This window comes from Anser cygnoides, chromosome 2, assembly GCF_040182565.1.
Source record: "Anser cygnoides isolate HZ-2024a breed goose chromosome 2, Taihu_goose_T2T_genome, whole genome shotgun sequence".
Classification (NCBI taxonomy): domain Eukaryota; kingdom Metazoa; phylum Chordata; class Aves; order Anseriformes; family Anatidae; genus Anser; species Anser cygnoides.
In genome coordinates, this window is record NC_089874.1 from 88,304,321 (window position 1) to 88,323,214 (window position 18,894).

Sequence of the window (18,894 nt, forward strand, 5' to 3'; positions counted from 1 at the left end):
CCAGGCTGTCAATGACAGCATCCCACTTTCAGCGTGGAACCAGGCCCTCCAGCATTTAGCTCTCTGTGCATGTACTACTCATACAAAGTACAGGTAACTGGTACAAACTTCAACGCGAATAAAGAGGCAGTGGGAATGTATGGTCCTTGAATCACATAATCCTGGAACCGTGAAGGATTGTAGCAAATCAAGTCCCATCCTTCCCTCTTAGCATCACACCAGGGGCCCATCTATCATCAAAAGGATGGGATGTAACTCAGTTCAATCTCTCCATTTTGCTGGCTAGGATATTTCCCAGAGAAGTCTGAACATAGTACCTTACTTAATGATGATGGATTTGCCATTGCAGTGCCTGTGCTAGAGATTCATCAAAATGACTTCTAGGTTTGGTGACTCTCTTTCACGGATTCTGCTGTAGCTGCCAAAGTGCCTCTCTGGGTTTTCCCTGCCTTCCCCCATCATAGTCTTTAATCTTAATTTACAAGCAAAGACTTAACTATTGAATAGTGGAACTGAAGGGCCTCGATCTTTCATTTCTATCTGCGTAAGAGAAACATTCACTTCAGAGGTAAGGTTCCAGGTTGAGAAAATAATTTCCAGGTAGTGCTTGGGCTGATATTCCTCTCCTTACAGACAGGAATAATCTTCTAAATATCTTGATTGTACACAGTCTCTCTGACTGTTAAGTACCAGGGCCAATTGCTTTAGAGTAAAATACAGATTGTGTATCACTCTTTATACAGGGGTGTGGTGTATCACAGAATCACAGAATCGTCTAGGTTGGAAGAGACCTCCAAGATCATCTAGTCCAACCTCAGCCCTAACACTAACAAGTCCTACACTAAACCATATCACTAAGGGCTACATCTAAACGTCTTTTAAAGACCTCCAGGGATGGTGACTCAACCACCTCCCTGGGCAGCCCATTCCAATGCCTAACAACCCTTTCAGTAAAGAAGTTCTTCCTAATATCCAACCTAAACCTCCCCTGGTGCAACTTTAGCCCATTCCCCCTCGTCCTGTCACCAGGCACTTGGGAGAACAGACCAACCCCCACCTCTCTACAGCCTCCTTTAAGGTACCTATAGAGAGCGATGAGGTCGCCCCTGAGCCTCCTCTTCTCCAGGCTAAACAACCCCAGCTACCTCAGCCGCTCCTCGTAAGACTTGTTCTCCAGACCCCTCACCAGCTTCGTTGCCCTTCTCTGGACTCTCTCGAGCACCTCCATGTCCTTCTTGTAGCGAGGAGCCCAAAACTGAACACAGTACTCGAGGTGTGGCCTCACCAGAGCCGAGTACAGGGGGACAATCACCTCCTTAGACCTGCTGGCCACACTGCTTCTTATGCAAGCCAGGACGCTGTTGGCCTTCTTGGCCACCTGAGCACACTGCTGGCTCATATTCAGCTGCCTATCAACCAGTACTCCCAGGTCCTTCTCTGCCAGGCAGCTTTCCAACCACTCATCTCCCAGCCTGTAGCGCTGCTTGGGGTTGTTAAGCCCCAGGTGCAGGACCCGGCACTTGGCCTTGTTGAACTTCATACAGTTGACCTCAGCCCATCGCTCCAGCCTATCCAGATTCTCCTGCAGAGCCTTCCTTCCCTCGTGCAGATCGACACATGCACCTAACTTGGTGTCATCTGCAAACTTACTGAGGGTGCACTCGATCCCCTCACCCAGGTCATCGATAAAGATATTAAAGAGGACCGGCCCCAGCACTGAGGCCTGGGGGACTCCACTAGTAACCGGCCTCCAACCGGATTTGACTCCATTCACCACAACTCTTTGGGCCCAGCCATCCAGCCAGTTTTTAACCCAACAAAGCGTACGCCAGTCCAAGCCACGAGCAGCCAGTTTCATGAGGAGAATATTGTGGGAAACGGTGTCAAAAGCCTTACTGAAGTCAAGGTAGACCACATCCACAGCCTTCCCCTCATCCACCAAGTGCGTCACTTGGTCATAGAAGGAGATCAGGTTCGTCAAGCAGGACCTGCCTTTCATAAACCCATGCTGACTGGGCCTGATCGCCTGCTTGCCCTGCAAGTGCCGCGTGATGACATTCAAGATAATCTGCTCCATGAGCTTCCCTGGCACTGAGGTCAAACTGACAGGCCTATAGTTCCCCGGGTCTACCCTCCGGCCCTTCTTGTAGATGGGGTCACATTTGCTAGCTGCCAGTCGACTGAGACCTCCCCTGATAGCCAGGACTTCCGATAAATAATGGAAAGCGGCTTGGCCAGCTCCTCCGCCAGTTCTCTCAGTACCCTCGGGTGGATCCCATCCGGCCCCATCGACTTGCGTACATCCAAGTGCTGTAGCAGGTCGCCAACCATTTCCTCATGGATAGCGAAGGCCACATCCTGCTCCCCATCCCCTTCCACCAGCTCAGGGTACCGGGTATCCAGAGAACAACCAGTCTTGCCGTTAAAGGCTGAGGCAAAGAAAGCATTGAGCACCTCAGCCTTTTCCTCATCTTTTGTAACTAAGTTTCCCCCCGCATCCAGTAAAGGATGGAGATTCTCCTTAGTCCTCCTTTTTGCGTTGATGTATTTGTAAAAACGTTTTTTGTTATCTTTAACGGCAGTAGCCAGATTGAGCTCCAGATGAGCTTTGGCCTTTCTAATTTTGTCCCTGCACAGCCTCGCAACATCCTTATAGTCCTCCTGAGTAGCCCCCCCTCTTTTCCAAAGATTATAAACCGTCCTTTTCCTCCTAAGCTCGAGCCACAACTCTCTGCTCAGCCAGATGTAATAATGCAGCTAATAAACAACATGCTCTCTTCTAGCAGGGACAGTGCTGCTCACATACTGGTTGCACTTTGTTAAATGCTCTTGTGACCTCAAATCAGATCATTTTTATTAATTGTGGAGCCAATTATTTTCTGATGTTTTATTGGCATTGTGTTATGCTAATTCAATGGTCCAATGGCATATTTAAGGGAGATTATAAACATGTTCAGATGTTCTCTCTTGTCAGCTGAAGTAGGTAAATAGTTTTGCAGGATATAAATGTATGTAACAAAAAATGTATGTACATACATATAAATGTATGTAACAAAAAGCCATTCCACATTAACAGAAAATAACTAGCAGAAAGATTTTGTGGTACCAATTAAGTGAATGCAAGTAATACAAACAATTTTTTGAGAAAGTACTTGAACCACTACACAAAGAGCATCTGCCTGAAACTAACTAGCTATTTGGCAGGGCTATATCAGCTACCACAGAGATCTTTGCCTTACTTCCTTTGTGCCTTTCTCCAATGGACTGAATTACATTTTCCAATACATCATTTAGGTAATGAGGTCTCTGCTTCCCTGCATTCACATCAGGAGGTAAAAAACATTAAACAGTTACTAGGTCTCATGCATTTTGCACTCACTCTTTGAACTCAATTTTTCTATACTTCAAGGAGAAGAGACACAGTACACTTGTGAGCTAAAGTACAGTCACTGTCCTCTATCTATAGAATTTGGAAAGGCAGCCTCTCATGGAAAATGGAAAGCAAACATTCAAAAATATTAAAAAAAAGAATATCCTACATTTTAACTATGAAAATATATGCCAAAAAGGGTCTTTAAGACTAAAGATACTAACAATCTTAAGATTTAACTTAACATTTAACTCTGAATATGGCGATTATCCCCCCCCCCCCAAAAAAAAAAAAGGAAAAAAAAAAGAAGATGCATAGGGACAAAGAAGTAATTACAATGTAAAAGGTACAAATCCATTTCACGTTTCAGGACTTATGCCAATTTTAGCTAGCATTTATGAAGTTTTAATGTGTATGGACAAACAGTTTCTGTGAGAATTCTCAGACCTTGCAGCACTCAGTCAGTTTGCCCAAGATCGATACTGGCTTGTATGTATGAAAGACATGACCTGCAGATCTGTAACCTTGTTATTTGTGCTACCACTGTACCACACTGTTTGATGGGAACATTTCTATTCTTATTTAATCACCGATATTATCACTCCATAACAGATTGAGCTGGACTGTGCTGCAGTGTTGCTGAACAGTAAAATCAACTAATAATAAACTCAAAGTGAAAGACCGAGCAAAAATCTCTTCTTATAATATTGTAATTAAATTCTGGAAGAATTTAATTTAAATAGTAATTTTAGCATTACAGGGTGGATTTTTTTTTTTCATTTACCTACGAAATTAAAATCAAACAGACGAGCTTGTTCAAAGTTGATTTTTGCATGCCTTACTCTGCAGTGATGACAGTCATTCACGACCCATAGAGACTGAGAGGGTGAAGTGTCAAAGTATTGAGACAAGTGTATAACGTAGTGACAGCCAGATGTCCCAACATGAACTCAGATTTTGCTGGTCTTGCCAGCACTACAGGTCCCACTCTACGAATCTTTCAACAGCCATAAAAATATTTGACTACTACTGCAAGTTCAAGAGACGCTGTGGATGCCCCATCCCTGGAGGTGTTCAAGACCAGGCTGGATGAGGCTTTGGGCAACCTGGTCTGGTGGGAGGTGTCCCTGCCTATGGCAGGGGAGTTGGAACTGGGTGATCTTTAAGGTCCCTTCCAACCCAAACCATTTTGTGATTCTAGAGTAGAGGAGTATGGAGTGAAGGTGAGGTTTTGGGAGGGGGGAGGAAAGGTGTGGCTTTATCATCTGTCATTGTTTCTTACTACTTTTTTTAAAAATTTATTTAGCAATAAATTAAACCCATTTTCCCCAAGTCAATACTGTTCTGTTGACAACAGTAATTGGTAAAATATCTCCCTACCTTATCTTGATACACAAGCTGTTTTATCCTATTTTCTCCCCCATCCCACTGAGGAGGTAGAATGAGCAAGCAGCTGGGTGGCTGCCTGACCCTTTGCTGGTGCTATCCCATCACAGTTCATTTGTTACAGTCACTCAGGACCAGAAAACTGTTTTTTTTTTTTGTGCATTTTAAAAAGAGATATATTTGGCAATTCTAAACTGTAATTATGTGCAGGTGTGTATACACAAAAACACATCTACATTTAGATTATGCTTTCTGGAAGGGAATCCAAAATGTACCCCTTAAGAAAAAGATATGTGAAAAACTCACACTGGAAAAAAAAAAAAAAGTCAGGATTAGGATGATAAAGCTTGATTTCTCTAAACACTGACAGTAGAATGCTGAAGCCCAGATATTTATACTTGTTGGCTTGACAATTTCATGCTTTTCCTTCTAGAAATAAGGCATTTACAATTGTGGGTCAGATACTGCAATGGAAATGGTACTGAAACATAACATAGGACGAGACTGAGGTTAAAGCTGCAAAACAATACTTGGATTTTGCTAGGAAAGAAGAGATCTCACAAAGAGGATAGGAAAGATAAACCTACTAACTTCTGTTAGTAGTTTCTGCCTCTCATCCATCACCTTACAGAGCTCTGTCCATGCTAGTGAAGGAAAGACAGTGCAGCAACTATGGTCATAGCTTACTTGCTGAAAGGCTTCTTAGCATAGCTTCTGCATTAGAGCAGCTGAACTCATAAAGACATAAATAGCTTCTCTTCAAGCTATTTAGGTTACAACATACCATCTTACAAGTCAACACGAATGCAGTAGGTCTCAATTTCTGAGAAGTATATGAGACATAAGGAAAAAAAGCATTGAAAGTAAGTGCTAGATATTATTCAAGTGACAGGAATCCTCAACTCTGAATTGGTAAATTTGCTTAGCCATCTATTTAATAGCAGAAAAAATATGTTTGCATTCCTCCTATGCTACATTAATTGATCAAATCTCCAGGAGAGTTTACATCTCAATACTCCATGATACCCGTTCACAGGCACTTTTTCATCCTATACAAAAAAGACTGGCTTTCCCATGAAGGATTTTTTTTTCCCCATTTCATTATTCAACAGCATTACTCTTGACTCCATCATTTTCCTGTTATGTCAATAACAAATAGTTTCATGTAATGTCATGCTTGATTGCTAACTTTTGCTATTAAGTAATAACAATACCTCTAGGACCTCACTCCAAGGATTTAAAAATGTTTAAAAATACTGATGCATTTATACCTCAGAATAATTCCTGAGCAGTGGCGCTATCCTTACCTTATAGGAAAGACAACTGAAATGCAGATTAATTACATTTAAAAAAAAAAAAAAACATATCTTGGTTAATTACAAGCCTCACAAGGGGAAGAGGAAGAAATTATAAAATCCTGCATCCTCTGTTTCTTGCTTCACCTGCCAGGCCACCTTTCTTTACTGTTTTACTACACAGTGACATAATTGTCTTTCCCATGTACTTGTTTTGCTTTTATATAAAAGTTCTTCCTCTCAGCTTTATTCATGGGAACTTGTGAAAAATGCAAAGATGGTGAAGAAGAACTGGGGATTAACTGCACCAGAGCCTGCATAGATAGCAGCAATGCATATCCCTTTAGTTACCTGGAGGGTGGAAAGCTGAATCTTTCATTTTACTGCCTCTGGTAACATAGATCACAATGACAGAACCAATGGCACAAGACTTTTGCTTTCCTCATTCCAGTGTTTGACAACCCTTACCATAAGAAAGTTTCCTCTTGTGTTCAGATGTGTTTTAATTTGTGCACATTGCCTCTTGCCCTGCCAGTGGACACTACCGCCATCAGGTATTTAGACAGATCACCTCCAAGATTGCTCTTCTCCGGGCTCAACAACCGTGTAACATTTCTAATTTAAGACTCGGTACATCAGTTTAGTATACTGCTATTTAACTGCAGTGAATAGATACAAAATAGATACAAAATAGAAACTGTATTTCATTTTGACTCATTTGTCTGAGGTTTGTGGAAATAATTCAGTGCTCTGTTTCAAAAGGTTAAAAAAATGGAAAAAAGCAGAAAGGTTTTCTGTTGTGATGTAGTAAGTCATTTACATGACACAGTAAGAATAGTTGCAAGTAAGAGATAAACTGACCTTAAAAAAAATAAGCAAACAGTGCGTAATTATGGAACACTTTATAAACAAGTACACAAATAGATTTATTCTCGATTATACGCCAAATCTTGAATTCTCAAACTGAGCATTTTAATATGCTCACTATATGGTTCACTAATAGGCATTAAAATAACACCTGTACCACTCAAGAAATAAATCAGTATTTCACTACAAAAATCCTATAAATCAGATTAAATCATTACTGTGAAATACTGTCTAAGCTCAGAAAGTACAATACTGCAATACTTTAAAATAAACAAATAATGCAGTCCCCAAAATTAAAGCATTTAAAAGACAGGTCAGCTCCTGCAAGCACAATAGCAAAAAAATTTAGAAAAGGAAACCAATCAAATGATAACGTAGACCTTCCAGAAGATTCAACATAATGGGGAGAAAAGATAATTACTGCACTGGCATTTTCTGTTTTTCAAATAAATGAGTACATTTTACAGTAAGCTAGCATGGACAAAACAATGTCCTTAGAGATGTGAGGGTGCAAGTCTTTCTCAATAAATTGGTATTCTATAAAGGCAGAGTGACTTGGGAAAATCTGGAGATGTCATTTAAAAGAAGCTATAAACTACTGGATTAGTTTTCCTTCAATACCTACCAAAAGCTGTCCAGCAAAGCAGATAAACAAAATGAAGGAAAGCAAGAGAAATGCAGCCCCAAATGAAATTCCAAGAATAGATGTTCTACAAGAAATAAGAAAACATGTATTAATTTCTTGGTTACACATTTGTAGCATGACCTTTCTTTGTTTATAATGCAGATAATGATACAAAAAAATACCATGCACAAGTTGCAATTTTCAAATACGAAAACCAAGGAAAAACAATTTCAATTCTTACTAGAATGACAGGCCTTTTTGCTGCCATTTTTGATCCCACACATATAAAAAAAGAGCTGTCAAAACACCAGTGAGTTTTGTTTTTATTTTTATTTTTTCCTCAAGGAATACTTGTTTTGGTTTTATCTCTAACTTTGCAAAATTATTATCATAGGTAGATACTAATTTTCATACAAATAATTTAAATGGCAGAGTGCATTAACAGCACCAAGGTTGTTTTTTATTTGTTTGCTTTTAAAAGGTTCTGTTTAAGAACCTTACTGCTGTATTTTTTGTTGTTGATTTCATAACAATAAGAGCCTGCTAGATTTATAAAATAATTTTGTCATGGTAGTGTACCTTTCCCTTAAAGGTAGGAAAAGCAATAGCAGGGAGCAATGATGTCCAGTTTTCAGTGTCTTGTAGCTAGAACCTATGGCATCTGTCTTATCTGTGATACTGCAGTCTCTCTGTCAGCAAGGTCCCTAATTTCATGAATGGGTAGGAATTCAACACCTCTGAAAACTCCATTTTGTATTAAATTTGACTGGCTGGCCAGTCAATTCTGAAGTATCAGAGGACAGGCAGCATGATAGGAAGGAAGACTAAACACCATGAAAAAAAGAAAAAAGAACAGATTTAAAATAATAATAATAATAATAAATCACAATCAAATAAACCAACTGAATAATCTACATGCTTCCTGAAATCATCCTTTCTCAGCATTCTAAATAATTCTTTTCTTATATACTATAAACAGAAAAGTCTAGCCAAAATAGCATCTAGCCAAAATAGTGCCAGGACTCAGTAAACAGAAAAAGGGATGCAGAAACAATCTGTGCATGCGTGCATGCTGCAGATGTGGCAATCTCTCTATATGAATACCACAGCAGAGCATAAGTGCTCCACCAGGAACTATATGAGAGCTACTTAGCATGGCTGCCTAGGGAAAGATGCAGTCGGACCTAATTACATTTAATGCATGCCAAGAGGAGATGAGAAGCTCTAGATCAACTGAGTTGTTCAAGAAAAAGAACCAGACATTGTCACGAAGCCCCTCACCTGAGTGTCTGCTTTCAGCTTTAACCACAGATTTGGCATTTTTGCAAAATTTAAAAATATCTCTCACCTACTTTTAGCCCCAGCAAATATCCTATTTTAGCAAACATTATTTTTGCTAGAAATATTGGCATGATGATTTTGAAATAAACTTTATATTCCTTGCTTTTTCCACAAATATAATACATTTTAAGTTAGCTCCCCTATAAACCTATGATTCAGAGTTAAAATATATTCTCAATAAAAGGATACATCTGTGTTCTTTAGAAATGACGTGAATTCAAATATATATATTTTAGAAACTATAATACTAAAAATTTAGGAGTAGAACTCCATGGATCAATTTCCTTGGATTATGTACAAATATTAGAAAAAAAATTGATCTGTTTTAACAACACTGTTATAGAAACTATTTTTGGAAAAAAAAAAAAAAAGAATAACTTCACAAACCAATTTGATGCTTTATTGCTGTCATTAAAAGCAATTTATGAGCTTCCCTGCCAATCCTACAGAGAACCTTTTATATGCTAAGTATTCACCAATTTTTGGGTTAATGTGAACAGCTGGTGAATAACAAACTGGCAGTTCACGACATATATTCACCTTGAAATTATGTTTCCTTGAAATTATTTGAAAATCATTATTGCTTTTGAATACATGTTCTCTGAGAATTTCTCATCAAGACTAAGACATTAAGTTGTACATCAACATACATAAAACTAGTTTCTTTCTACCCTTAGGAATTTAAAACCCAGCAAGCAACAGAAGAGGTGAAAGAAAATGAATACAGTTAACAGGCAGTCTTTTTTATATGTGCATAAAAAAGCACTCCTCATCATATCTGTCCTTCAGTAAGATGCAGGTAAATGTTCCTGCATTTCAAACTATTGCTATACTTTCTCTGATGCAAAGGATACTGGAAAGGAAGTTGCACACCTTAAGAAGTGATTCAGCCCAAGAATAGGCTTCTGAGCTAAGTTTGGAGTGCATCCTTGTAGAAGACATGAAGGTGTTACTGAGAGAAAGTCAAGAGCAAAGGAAATAAAATGAACACGTAAGCTTATGCAGAGTACTTAATCCTGGGCAACAGACAAGAACAAAAGTCTTTGCAGCTGTTTTAAATGGGTTGTCACTGGTTGATGTTAGCAGGGTGGCACAAGAAAAAGAATCACGTGGCAAGGTGAACCAGACTTAATTACTGGGACAAAGAAAAGGACTGAGGATAGGGAAAAGGAAAAACGGTGGCTTAGAATCCAGAGAGGTGAGTACAAGGAAAAAATAGTTGTATGCTTTTTGCTCCCCGCACCCCCTTCTTTTCTGGGAACAGCAGGACTTGTGTTTCAGTTGGGCTGAACTGAAAGAGTTCATGTTGCTCCTAGAAGGAGTGACATGGGATGAAGATGTTATAATGGGAAGCAAAACACTAAAAATTAAGTGCCCGCATAAATAAGCCTATATTCAGGAAGTGCACCAACATGCACTTACTTTTTCTCACTGGAAAATTACAAAAACAGTACAGGTTTTAACAGTAAACTAATCTTGCCTTTATTGCGCAGAGTCATCATATGAAATCACCAAATGCATTGCATTGACAGATGTAGGTGAACTACTTTGTCAGAAGAGTACTTGGGATCCCATAAGTCAGTTAATTTTTCACCTGCTTCTTCCTGTGCTCCAAGGAATGCCCTCCTTTCTGAAAGGGCTGTTCTCTACACCTTGCTGGAACCCTGATGGGACAAGCCTTGACAATAACCTACTGCAGGACAGAGTCTAAAATTGGGGAAATAACAGAAGACCTTCCAAGGCTTTAGATAGTTCCAAGTCTAAGTAATTCATTATCTTGCCATATTTTTCTGGTTTCATCAGTACAAATCTGTTTTGAATAATTAATTTTTATGAGGCAGTATGAGATTGGAAAAAAAATGTAATTACACATACTTATCTCTCTTATTGGTAACATTTTTATTGAAAAATAAAGATTCATTATGAAGATACTGAAAAATTGAGAAGAGAATGTATTCTTTCTACACTTCTGTAACTTTCAGGAAAATATGTGACCTATTCTACATGAACCTTAACAGGACAAAACAAATTTCCTTAGCTTCCCCTGAAATTAAAATTCATGTTTTCAACTGTTTGACCATAAATTCTCCTGCGGTGATAGAATCATAATGAAGCAATTACAAATGACAATTATACAAGACAGTAATGATTTCAGACTTTCTCGGTGTCTAAGAGTAGCCATTTCTTTTTTGATGTGGCTGATGCCATTGATGCATTCAATGACTATGCAGACTAACTGCACGGCAGTTTCTTTATTAATAAAAAATCATGTAAGTGAACTTCAGGGGGGTTTTGTTTGGTTGTTTTTGGTTTTGTTTTTTAATCAGATACAGCAGAAATAGCCAGTGGTGGTGTCTTTTTTTTTTCTTTTATAATGTCTCAAATTTTATACATCTGCCTTCAGATGAAGATTTTAAGTACCTCCTTTTCTCTCGAGAAATTCATTTGTGTCTGATTGGAAATGCCATATTAAGGCCTAACCATCTTCCAGGGCTAGAACAAAGTGACTGTTAGCTTGGCATGATTCAGGACAAAGGGACATAATTTCTTGAAAATAGCAACTTGGAAAGAACTTTAAATGTTGCCCCAAACAAAATCCCTACTCAGATAGCACAATAAGTATCTCCTAGTCAACAGAAATGCATTTTAATCAGTTTAGCAGTCTGAATTTCAAAAAACAATGAATTTCAAAAAACAACACTATCAATTTCATGCCAGTTGACTTTTTCTCTAAATAAAGAAGGTGGTATTCTTGTGAATTAACAGAGATAATTTCTGTCACCTGATAAGCAAAGGAGGCTAAAAAGCCACCAAAGGCCTGTTCTGAGGAAATGTAATGATCAAGATCTGCGGTCACTGTAACATCATAATAAAGACTCGTTACAACACTTTTTAACCCACGACACTGTTTACTTGCTTAAATTTACATTTACTGCTTTTTGTAAAGTTTTTTTATGAAAACTCCACATCAGTTTCTAGGCCCCAGGAAAAATAAAACATTAATAATTTCAGCCTTGCAATAAATGTCTCATGATCTTGGAGATATTACTTATGTATTTGCAACCTGCTGGATGTAACTCACTATAAAGTATCTCCAAATCAACTTTAAAGCAGCAGGTGGTGTACCTGCACAGAAATCAATAATATTACACTGCTGCAAAACCAGATTAATGGAATAGTGGATCGATAAAACCCAATGACAGATGCAGTTTTTCTCTCTGTCTTCATTAAATCACCATTTAAAAATTCTGAGAATTTTTAGAAGAAAAAGGCTGAACAGAACTTTAAACTAAACTATAATGTATGGTGGTTTTTTTTTTGTTTGTTTGCTTGTTTGCTTGGTTGTTTGCTTTTCTTCTCCTTCCTGGAAGGAAATTATGTTTGTAGCACTCGAGTCCATTTGATTTAAGTTACATTTGTGATAACTGTGCACAACATTTTTTTTCAATTGAAGAACCCCAAATTGCCACAAGAGTTGCTAACTGCCTAGCATTTGCTCCTGGTGTTAATATTGCTTCTTAATTACAAACGAGTAGATAGCCACATGAGTTCCTGGTTTACAGCTGTGCAATAATGCAGAAAAAAAGGTCTACATCTAATTTTTATAGGATTTTTAAAATAAATGTTGAAAGTTGGAAAAAACGCGAAAGTGTTATTTTTATTACACTATGGAATGCTTTCATAAGACAATAAATAAATACACACCAATAAGCAAATCAGGTAAAATTATAATACACTGAAGATAATTTACTTCCCAAAAATACTCTTATGTACACCAGTGATTTTGCTGCTTTTTTTTTTTTTAATTTGCAACACCCCCAGAGTTTTTCCGCAGAGTTGCAGACGCACGTATAATACCTTGCTTTTCTGAGTTCCATTTCTGTGTCTTTTAAATTAACCCACAGAGCCCTTAAAGCTGAACACCATTCATGCTGGTAATATCTAATTTTACACTCTCGCTTTTACAGTTTAATAAGCAGACCTATGAAGGGACCAAAATTAATTTACATTTTGGTAATGAAAATAATAAATCATATGTATATTTTGGCCTGATGTTAAAAAGATATCATGTAATATGCTTTTACAAGTTGGAGGACACTTTCCTTAGTCGAATATAGTTCCCAAGTGTTCACTAATTTCAAGTATCTGATACATTTTAATGAGCTACACAATTGGTTCAAGAGACTTAATAAGGATATAGTAAAATGAGCATCTAACTATATATATGAAATGTTATAAAGCTGAATTCATTTTCATGACTGAAATCAAAACCTAAAAACAGTCCTAAGTCATAATGTTGGAAGGCACTAGTTATATCCAAGTTTAATTTTTGTTGTATCACTAATGAAGAAGTTCCCCACATAAATTCCTGTACTAATCAAAATACAGTAAGAGTTTGTAAAATACGTTCACTGTGCAAAAGGACAAATGAAATTAGTCAACTTTAATTTCATATTTTGTGTTAACGATGCCTTAAGTCAGACTGAAGCATGTGCAGGATACTGCTGAACTCTCATGTCTCCGAGACATTAGAAACTAGTCGGGAAAACCTTTGCAAAGAAAATGCTATAGCATCTGAAGAGAAGTCTGTAAAACTTTATACATGTTATTAAATAAGACTGCAGTATGAAAAGTCAATTTATAATGACCTAACAGTTCCTTCTGGCTTTGAATTCGCATGTAAGTACTACAACACAAGACTAATCAATCAACTGATGTTATAAAAACTACTCCCAAAAGCACTACATAGGAGAAAATACTAGGTCTGAAGAAATACTGTATCACAGAGAATATGCAGTGTTGGCTTTGGAAGTAATTGCTAAAAAACTAATATCAACTGCCCATTATGTAAACAATCAACAGCAAAATTCCATTTTAAGAAGTCTAATAATATCTTATTTATTGGAACTGTCTTCAATTTTTCTCAGACTTTCTAGAATATGCACAGATAGAAAGAACAGCTGATTTATATGTGCAAGTATAAAGTAGCTCACAATTTTTCCCATCATCTCATACAAATAAATTCTGATGGCAATAATTATTCCATCAATTGATTACATTTAGTTTGAAAAAGAGACATTTTACAAATAGTAATGCAGTTTGTATGCAGAATAGAGCAGTATCATCACAGTAATATGTTAAGCACAACTAATTAATCACAGCCCCAATTCTGCAATCCATTTCATCCCCCCTTTAAGTCCAATACTCACATTTATTTTATATATAGTTGTGGTCTCACAAACTTATAGTTTGTTTTACATTTTTTGCACATATGAATTTCATTACTCTCATGATCACACATTTTTAAATGCAAAGAGAAAAACTAAAATCAGCAAAGATTTGACACCAACATTTGGGCACCAAGCTATGACAGTGTTTAAAATTAGAAACAAGCATAACATTGAACATGGCCTAAAATCCTCAATTTTCTCTGTGCAACTTCATTTCCATGAATTGACCTCTGTCATCTGACAATTCAAAAATGTTTTACTTATATATATATGTATATAATATAATATATATTATATATATATTTACTTTAATAACCAAATAAACATAAGAATGAATACATGTTAAATACCACTTACTTTGGCAATACCAGAATCTGTACAACAAAAATGCAGAAGAATATGAGACAGGCACAAGTCACATAATACTTAAATGCAGGCAGAGTAGTTGCTCTATACTGGAAAAAGAATGAGTAAATGTTAAGAACACAATTTCCAAAGCAGATAAAACATCACCCAACTGAAACTCCAGTTTAAAGATGCACATACGCATAAGCTGATTTTAGCAACAGTAAATTTCATGTTGTTCAATGACTATCATATCCACTTACACAGGGGCAAGGATTACCATGCATAGTAGTGAATCCTCTTATCTCTTGAAGGACAGCTTAAATAGCCATGTGAAATGGTTTGGTCTTGCCCCTGCTCAGAACAGGATTATCTCAAATTCATCATAAAAAATTTCATTAAAAAATAAAAGTGAAAGCATTTTAATTTTTAAGAATGGCTGACCATGCTTACACAATTTCTCAGTCACTAATTCTCCAAATTGTTTTTCATTTATTAGTAAATATGAATGGGCTAAAGCAGTTGTAAGAAACTGCAACTGTCATTTATACAGGAAACTTCTGAGAACATGAAGCAACGAAGTGTAAACTGCTACAGATTTGTATAACATTTATTTTTCCAACAGCAGAGCTAGCAATCATACTGATACTTACTGAGGTTATGTTATTACTTCAATGAAAATATTTTACCTCTGTGTTAAAAGGGCTTATATGTCCACTGATACTAATAAACACTTGATATTATCGGGAGAGAGTCAGTTTAATCTGTTTTGTCATGACACCAAAAAAAAAAATTATTTATGAATCTCTAATTAGCCTGTCTGGAAACATAAGAATTAACCGATGAAATATTTATTAGAAGAGTTGAGTTGTTCTGTTATTTGACACAAATAAGTCTAAGATTTGAAACCTACAAAGTACTCAAAATGACCAAAGCACTGGGTCTAGTGAAGTTACTTACCCTACTGAAGTTTTTCCGAAGTCTAAGAGTTTAGGATTTGATTACTTAAAAAAAAAAAAAATACTTATCAAAGATTATTTTCACAAAGTGCTCAACACACAAACCTCATAAAAGAGAAAGTGCGCGAGCTGTGCTTTCTAACTGCAAGCATGCAGCTGTGTCTTTGTGCTTAGTGCCAAGTTCTGCCCTTCAAACTGGCACACTGAACTTTATATGAAGAAGTTCAGATTAGTCACCCAACAGCTCTTCTTCAGTTTTGAATTCTGTGAGAAATTAAAACGCTTGATGCTTGCAGCAAGCTTTGTTGTTCCTTCTATTGAGTATGTTTGTTATATCACGGTCTCTTCCAACAGTATTGGACCTTGAGTTGCTGCTAAAATCTCAAAAAATTCCAACACACTTGTAAACTCATTTCACACTTCTCCAGACATTTCCCAACAAAGTCAGGCAACTCACTCTTTAGGTTAAATAATTATTTTTCTTTATTACCTTGCTGTACTTTCAGGTCCTGCAGGGCCTGAAAAGTTGCTGTTTAAATCAAAATCAAGCTTCCTACTGAGTTCTTTAAAGTCAAGATTGGACTAGTGAGTCATTAAAGGAAGTGAAGAAAGATCTTAAAAAGCCATATCTGAAAAAGAACAATTAGTTCTGTGTCACACCATAGCATTCTACAGTCAAAAAGAATTTAGACTCCTACAGGGAGCATTTATACAGCCAAATAACTCAGCTCCCTGATTTTCTCCGAAGTCCTGATTCCCTCATTGTCTGAAGTGGTTTGCTCTTAAGTTCTACTTCAGAATTAATCAGTTAGTACTGTCCACATTGAAATCTGAATGCGCTCCCAGGCACATCTTTGATCCATTCAGTGCACTCTCTAAACACCGGGTGAGACCATACCAGGCCTTGCCTCTTCTCTCTTATGCCACCTCTACACAGCCTCAACAAGCCTAGAAAGTTTTATCACCGTAAGGCATTGCCAAGGTCATACAACACACGCCTTTGGCAGCCTGCCATAAGAACTCTATTCTGCTGAGCTGTGAGAACATGAAAATTATTTCAGATGCTTTGAACTGAAAGACACCTGCAAAAATGATTTATTTTGTCTTTGGAACATATGTAGGACCCAGAGGATGCTTGCACCTATGTTATGTAGTATAAATGCAGTATGGCAATGCTTCCCCTACCACGTTCTTATCAGGTTCACTCATTTATACAGCCAGATGTGGTCAAACTAACCTCTTCCCTGAGGGACACCATAACTGCTTAGCTATCTGCTGTCCTATGCTTATTGAGAAGGGGAAAAATGGAACTCGCTAGTCTTCCTGCTGAAGATGTGTCAGCATGTTGAAACACACTCAAGCTCCACAAGGCCATAAGACAACAAGAAGAAAAGGCCTGACTTCCTAGGCCAGGGGTCACAATAGTAACCTAAAATGGAGGAAACTTTCATTTTGACCATTACTTCAAGGACTGCAAACAGTACCATTTACCTCACCTGCACATACGTCTCAAACGTTTTATAAAACATATTAGTCATAAGAACGTTACGTTAACGTTAGTGTGTTGCATCCAGAACAGCTAGGCATTTTTCTTAAATAACATTTACAGTATTGTTTCCCTGAAATGACTGTGAGCATCAAGTGCATATGAAGAAAACTAATGATAAACTGAAATTATTGCAAGACGATCATTACCAGGGGTGGAGTCTTTGAGACATGGCAAAAGGAAAAAAATAGAAACGGTGGAGTTTGATAAATGACTTTTGAGTATGTAGGTAATGGAACATAAGAATTTTTTGCTCCAGTTGCACCACATCTGGATCACCAAACCTCCTCCCACCTCTATAGACTCTGAAAAATTCAAGAAATTCTAGTGAACTGCAGAACACTACCAAAATTGCCCTGCAACATGAAAGCAGTGTATAATATCATACTCAAAACATTTCTACTGCAAATGAGGTAGAATATTAATTGTAAGTTTTAAGCGTTTCTCGTTGCAGGGGAGGTGCTGTGGCCATGGCTTTGTATTACAAAAGCAAGGTATACAGGCCTCACTTAGGATCAGGCAAAGAAGGAATCCATTGTGAACTTGCAGCGAAAATAACTTACTTCTTTTTCCAGAGTCTTATTGTAGAAAAGAAGTGATATTCTTTGAATGTCTTCAGATTTAAGCCACTGCCTAGAAAAGAAAAGGAAATATAAAACATCATAACTGATACAAGAATGAAGTAGTCCTGCCTTTTTATATTACTGAAATGCAGTAAAACAAGAAAATAACTTTGAAGAAAGTAAGTTCTTTTGTCTTGCAACTTACATGGTGAATTGCACTGAGAATAGAAAAGGATACTACAAATCTCCACTCCATTTCAATTTCTATTGTTAATGTACATATTAAACAAAAGTTCAGATGAGCCATTTTTCTGTGTATCATTCCCAAAGACAATCAAGGGAGACATTTACATGATATAATTCTCACACTGACATTCCACTCATGTCCAAAATACCATATTACTACAATGCACAGAAGAGAACCTGAGATAAAAGGAAATCCTTCACAAATTACCTATAAAAAGGATATTGTTACAATATGGAAGAATGGTAGGCAAATTATACTCCTATTTGAAAATAAAAATTAAAAATCGTTATTAAAGAAAGGTGGAGTGATTTTGTCTTTGAGCTGTATTAGTCTATGGATTATGACCATGTACCCTAGAGGCAGATTTTGACCTTTTTACTGATTATAAGGACTTCTTCCCTGCTCAAAGATGAGAAATACAGAATAGAACAAGTACTTGCAGTGAAATGACAAACCTATTTTAAAAGGAGTGAATCTTGACAAAAGCTTGATATAACTTTTAGAAAATCAAATGTTCTAATATGAAAGTCCACATTTATTTTAATGGACACTTGAAAAGAAACAGAATATTAAAATTTCAAGACGTTACATTGCTTGAACCTCAAGGGGACTAGACAAACTTGAGAAAACTATATAAACACACTACTTCTGTGAACTTATAATATTTGAGCTTGAACACTAATAGCCGGGCTTGAGATTTTTTTGCAACCTTTCCAGGAATAACTTTAAACTAGACTCTAAGCTAGTACTGTAGCTAATGCCTTCTAAATAAAAGGGAATATCTCAATTGAGAGACTGCAATGCAAATAAATAGCAGCATTGAAACACAATGGAAAATATCCTAAATTAGAATCTCAGGAGAACAGGAGTGGAGAAAGTGGGGTGTAAGCTATTAGCTTATTGTGAATTCTAAAATATTTGTTTCCTTGCCTGGGAAACTCCTTCTGTTCCTATGCAATCAGTTTCAATATAAAAAGGTGAAAACATCTTCAGTACTAGATATGCTTAATTCAAAAATATATTTCCCAGTTTGATCTGAAATGGATCACATTTATGTCTGATTGTAGCTAGGATTCTGAGAAGAAACAGGTAGGACAGGCGGCTGTACATTTAGCAACA

At 37.1% G+C, this 18,894-nt stretch overlaps 1 protein-coding gene across 2 annotated transcripts in view; it reads right to left on the reverse strand.

The window, feature by feature from the left end:
* ADCY2 (adenylate cyclase 2) overlaps positions 1-18,894 on the reverse strand; it is a 212,236-nt gene that overhangs the window by 44,492 nt on the left and 148,850 nt on the right. For both annotated transcript variants that reach the window (XM_048076378.2, XM_048076377.2), the window contains exons 13-15: positions 17,529-17,598; positions 14,473-14,570; positions 7,544-7,628 (exon numbers count right to left, since the gene is read on the reverse strand). In XM_048076378.2, coding sequence (XP_047932335.2) covers positions 7,544-7,628; positions 14,473-14,570; positions 17,529-17,598 — 253 coding nt within the window. The remainder of the gene's footprint in view (positions 1-7,543; positions 7,629-14,472; positions 14,571-17,528; positions 17,599-18,894) is intronic.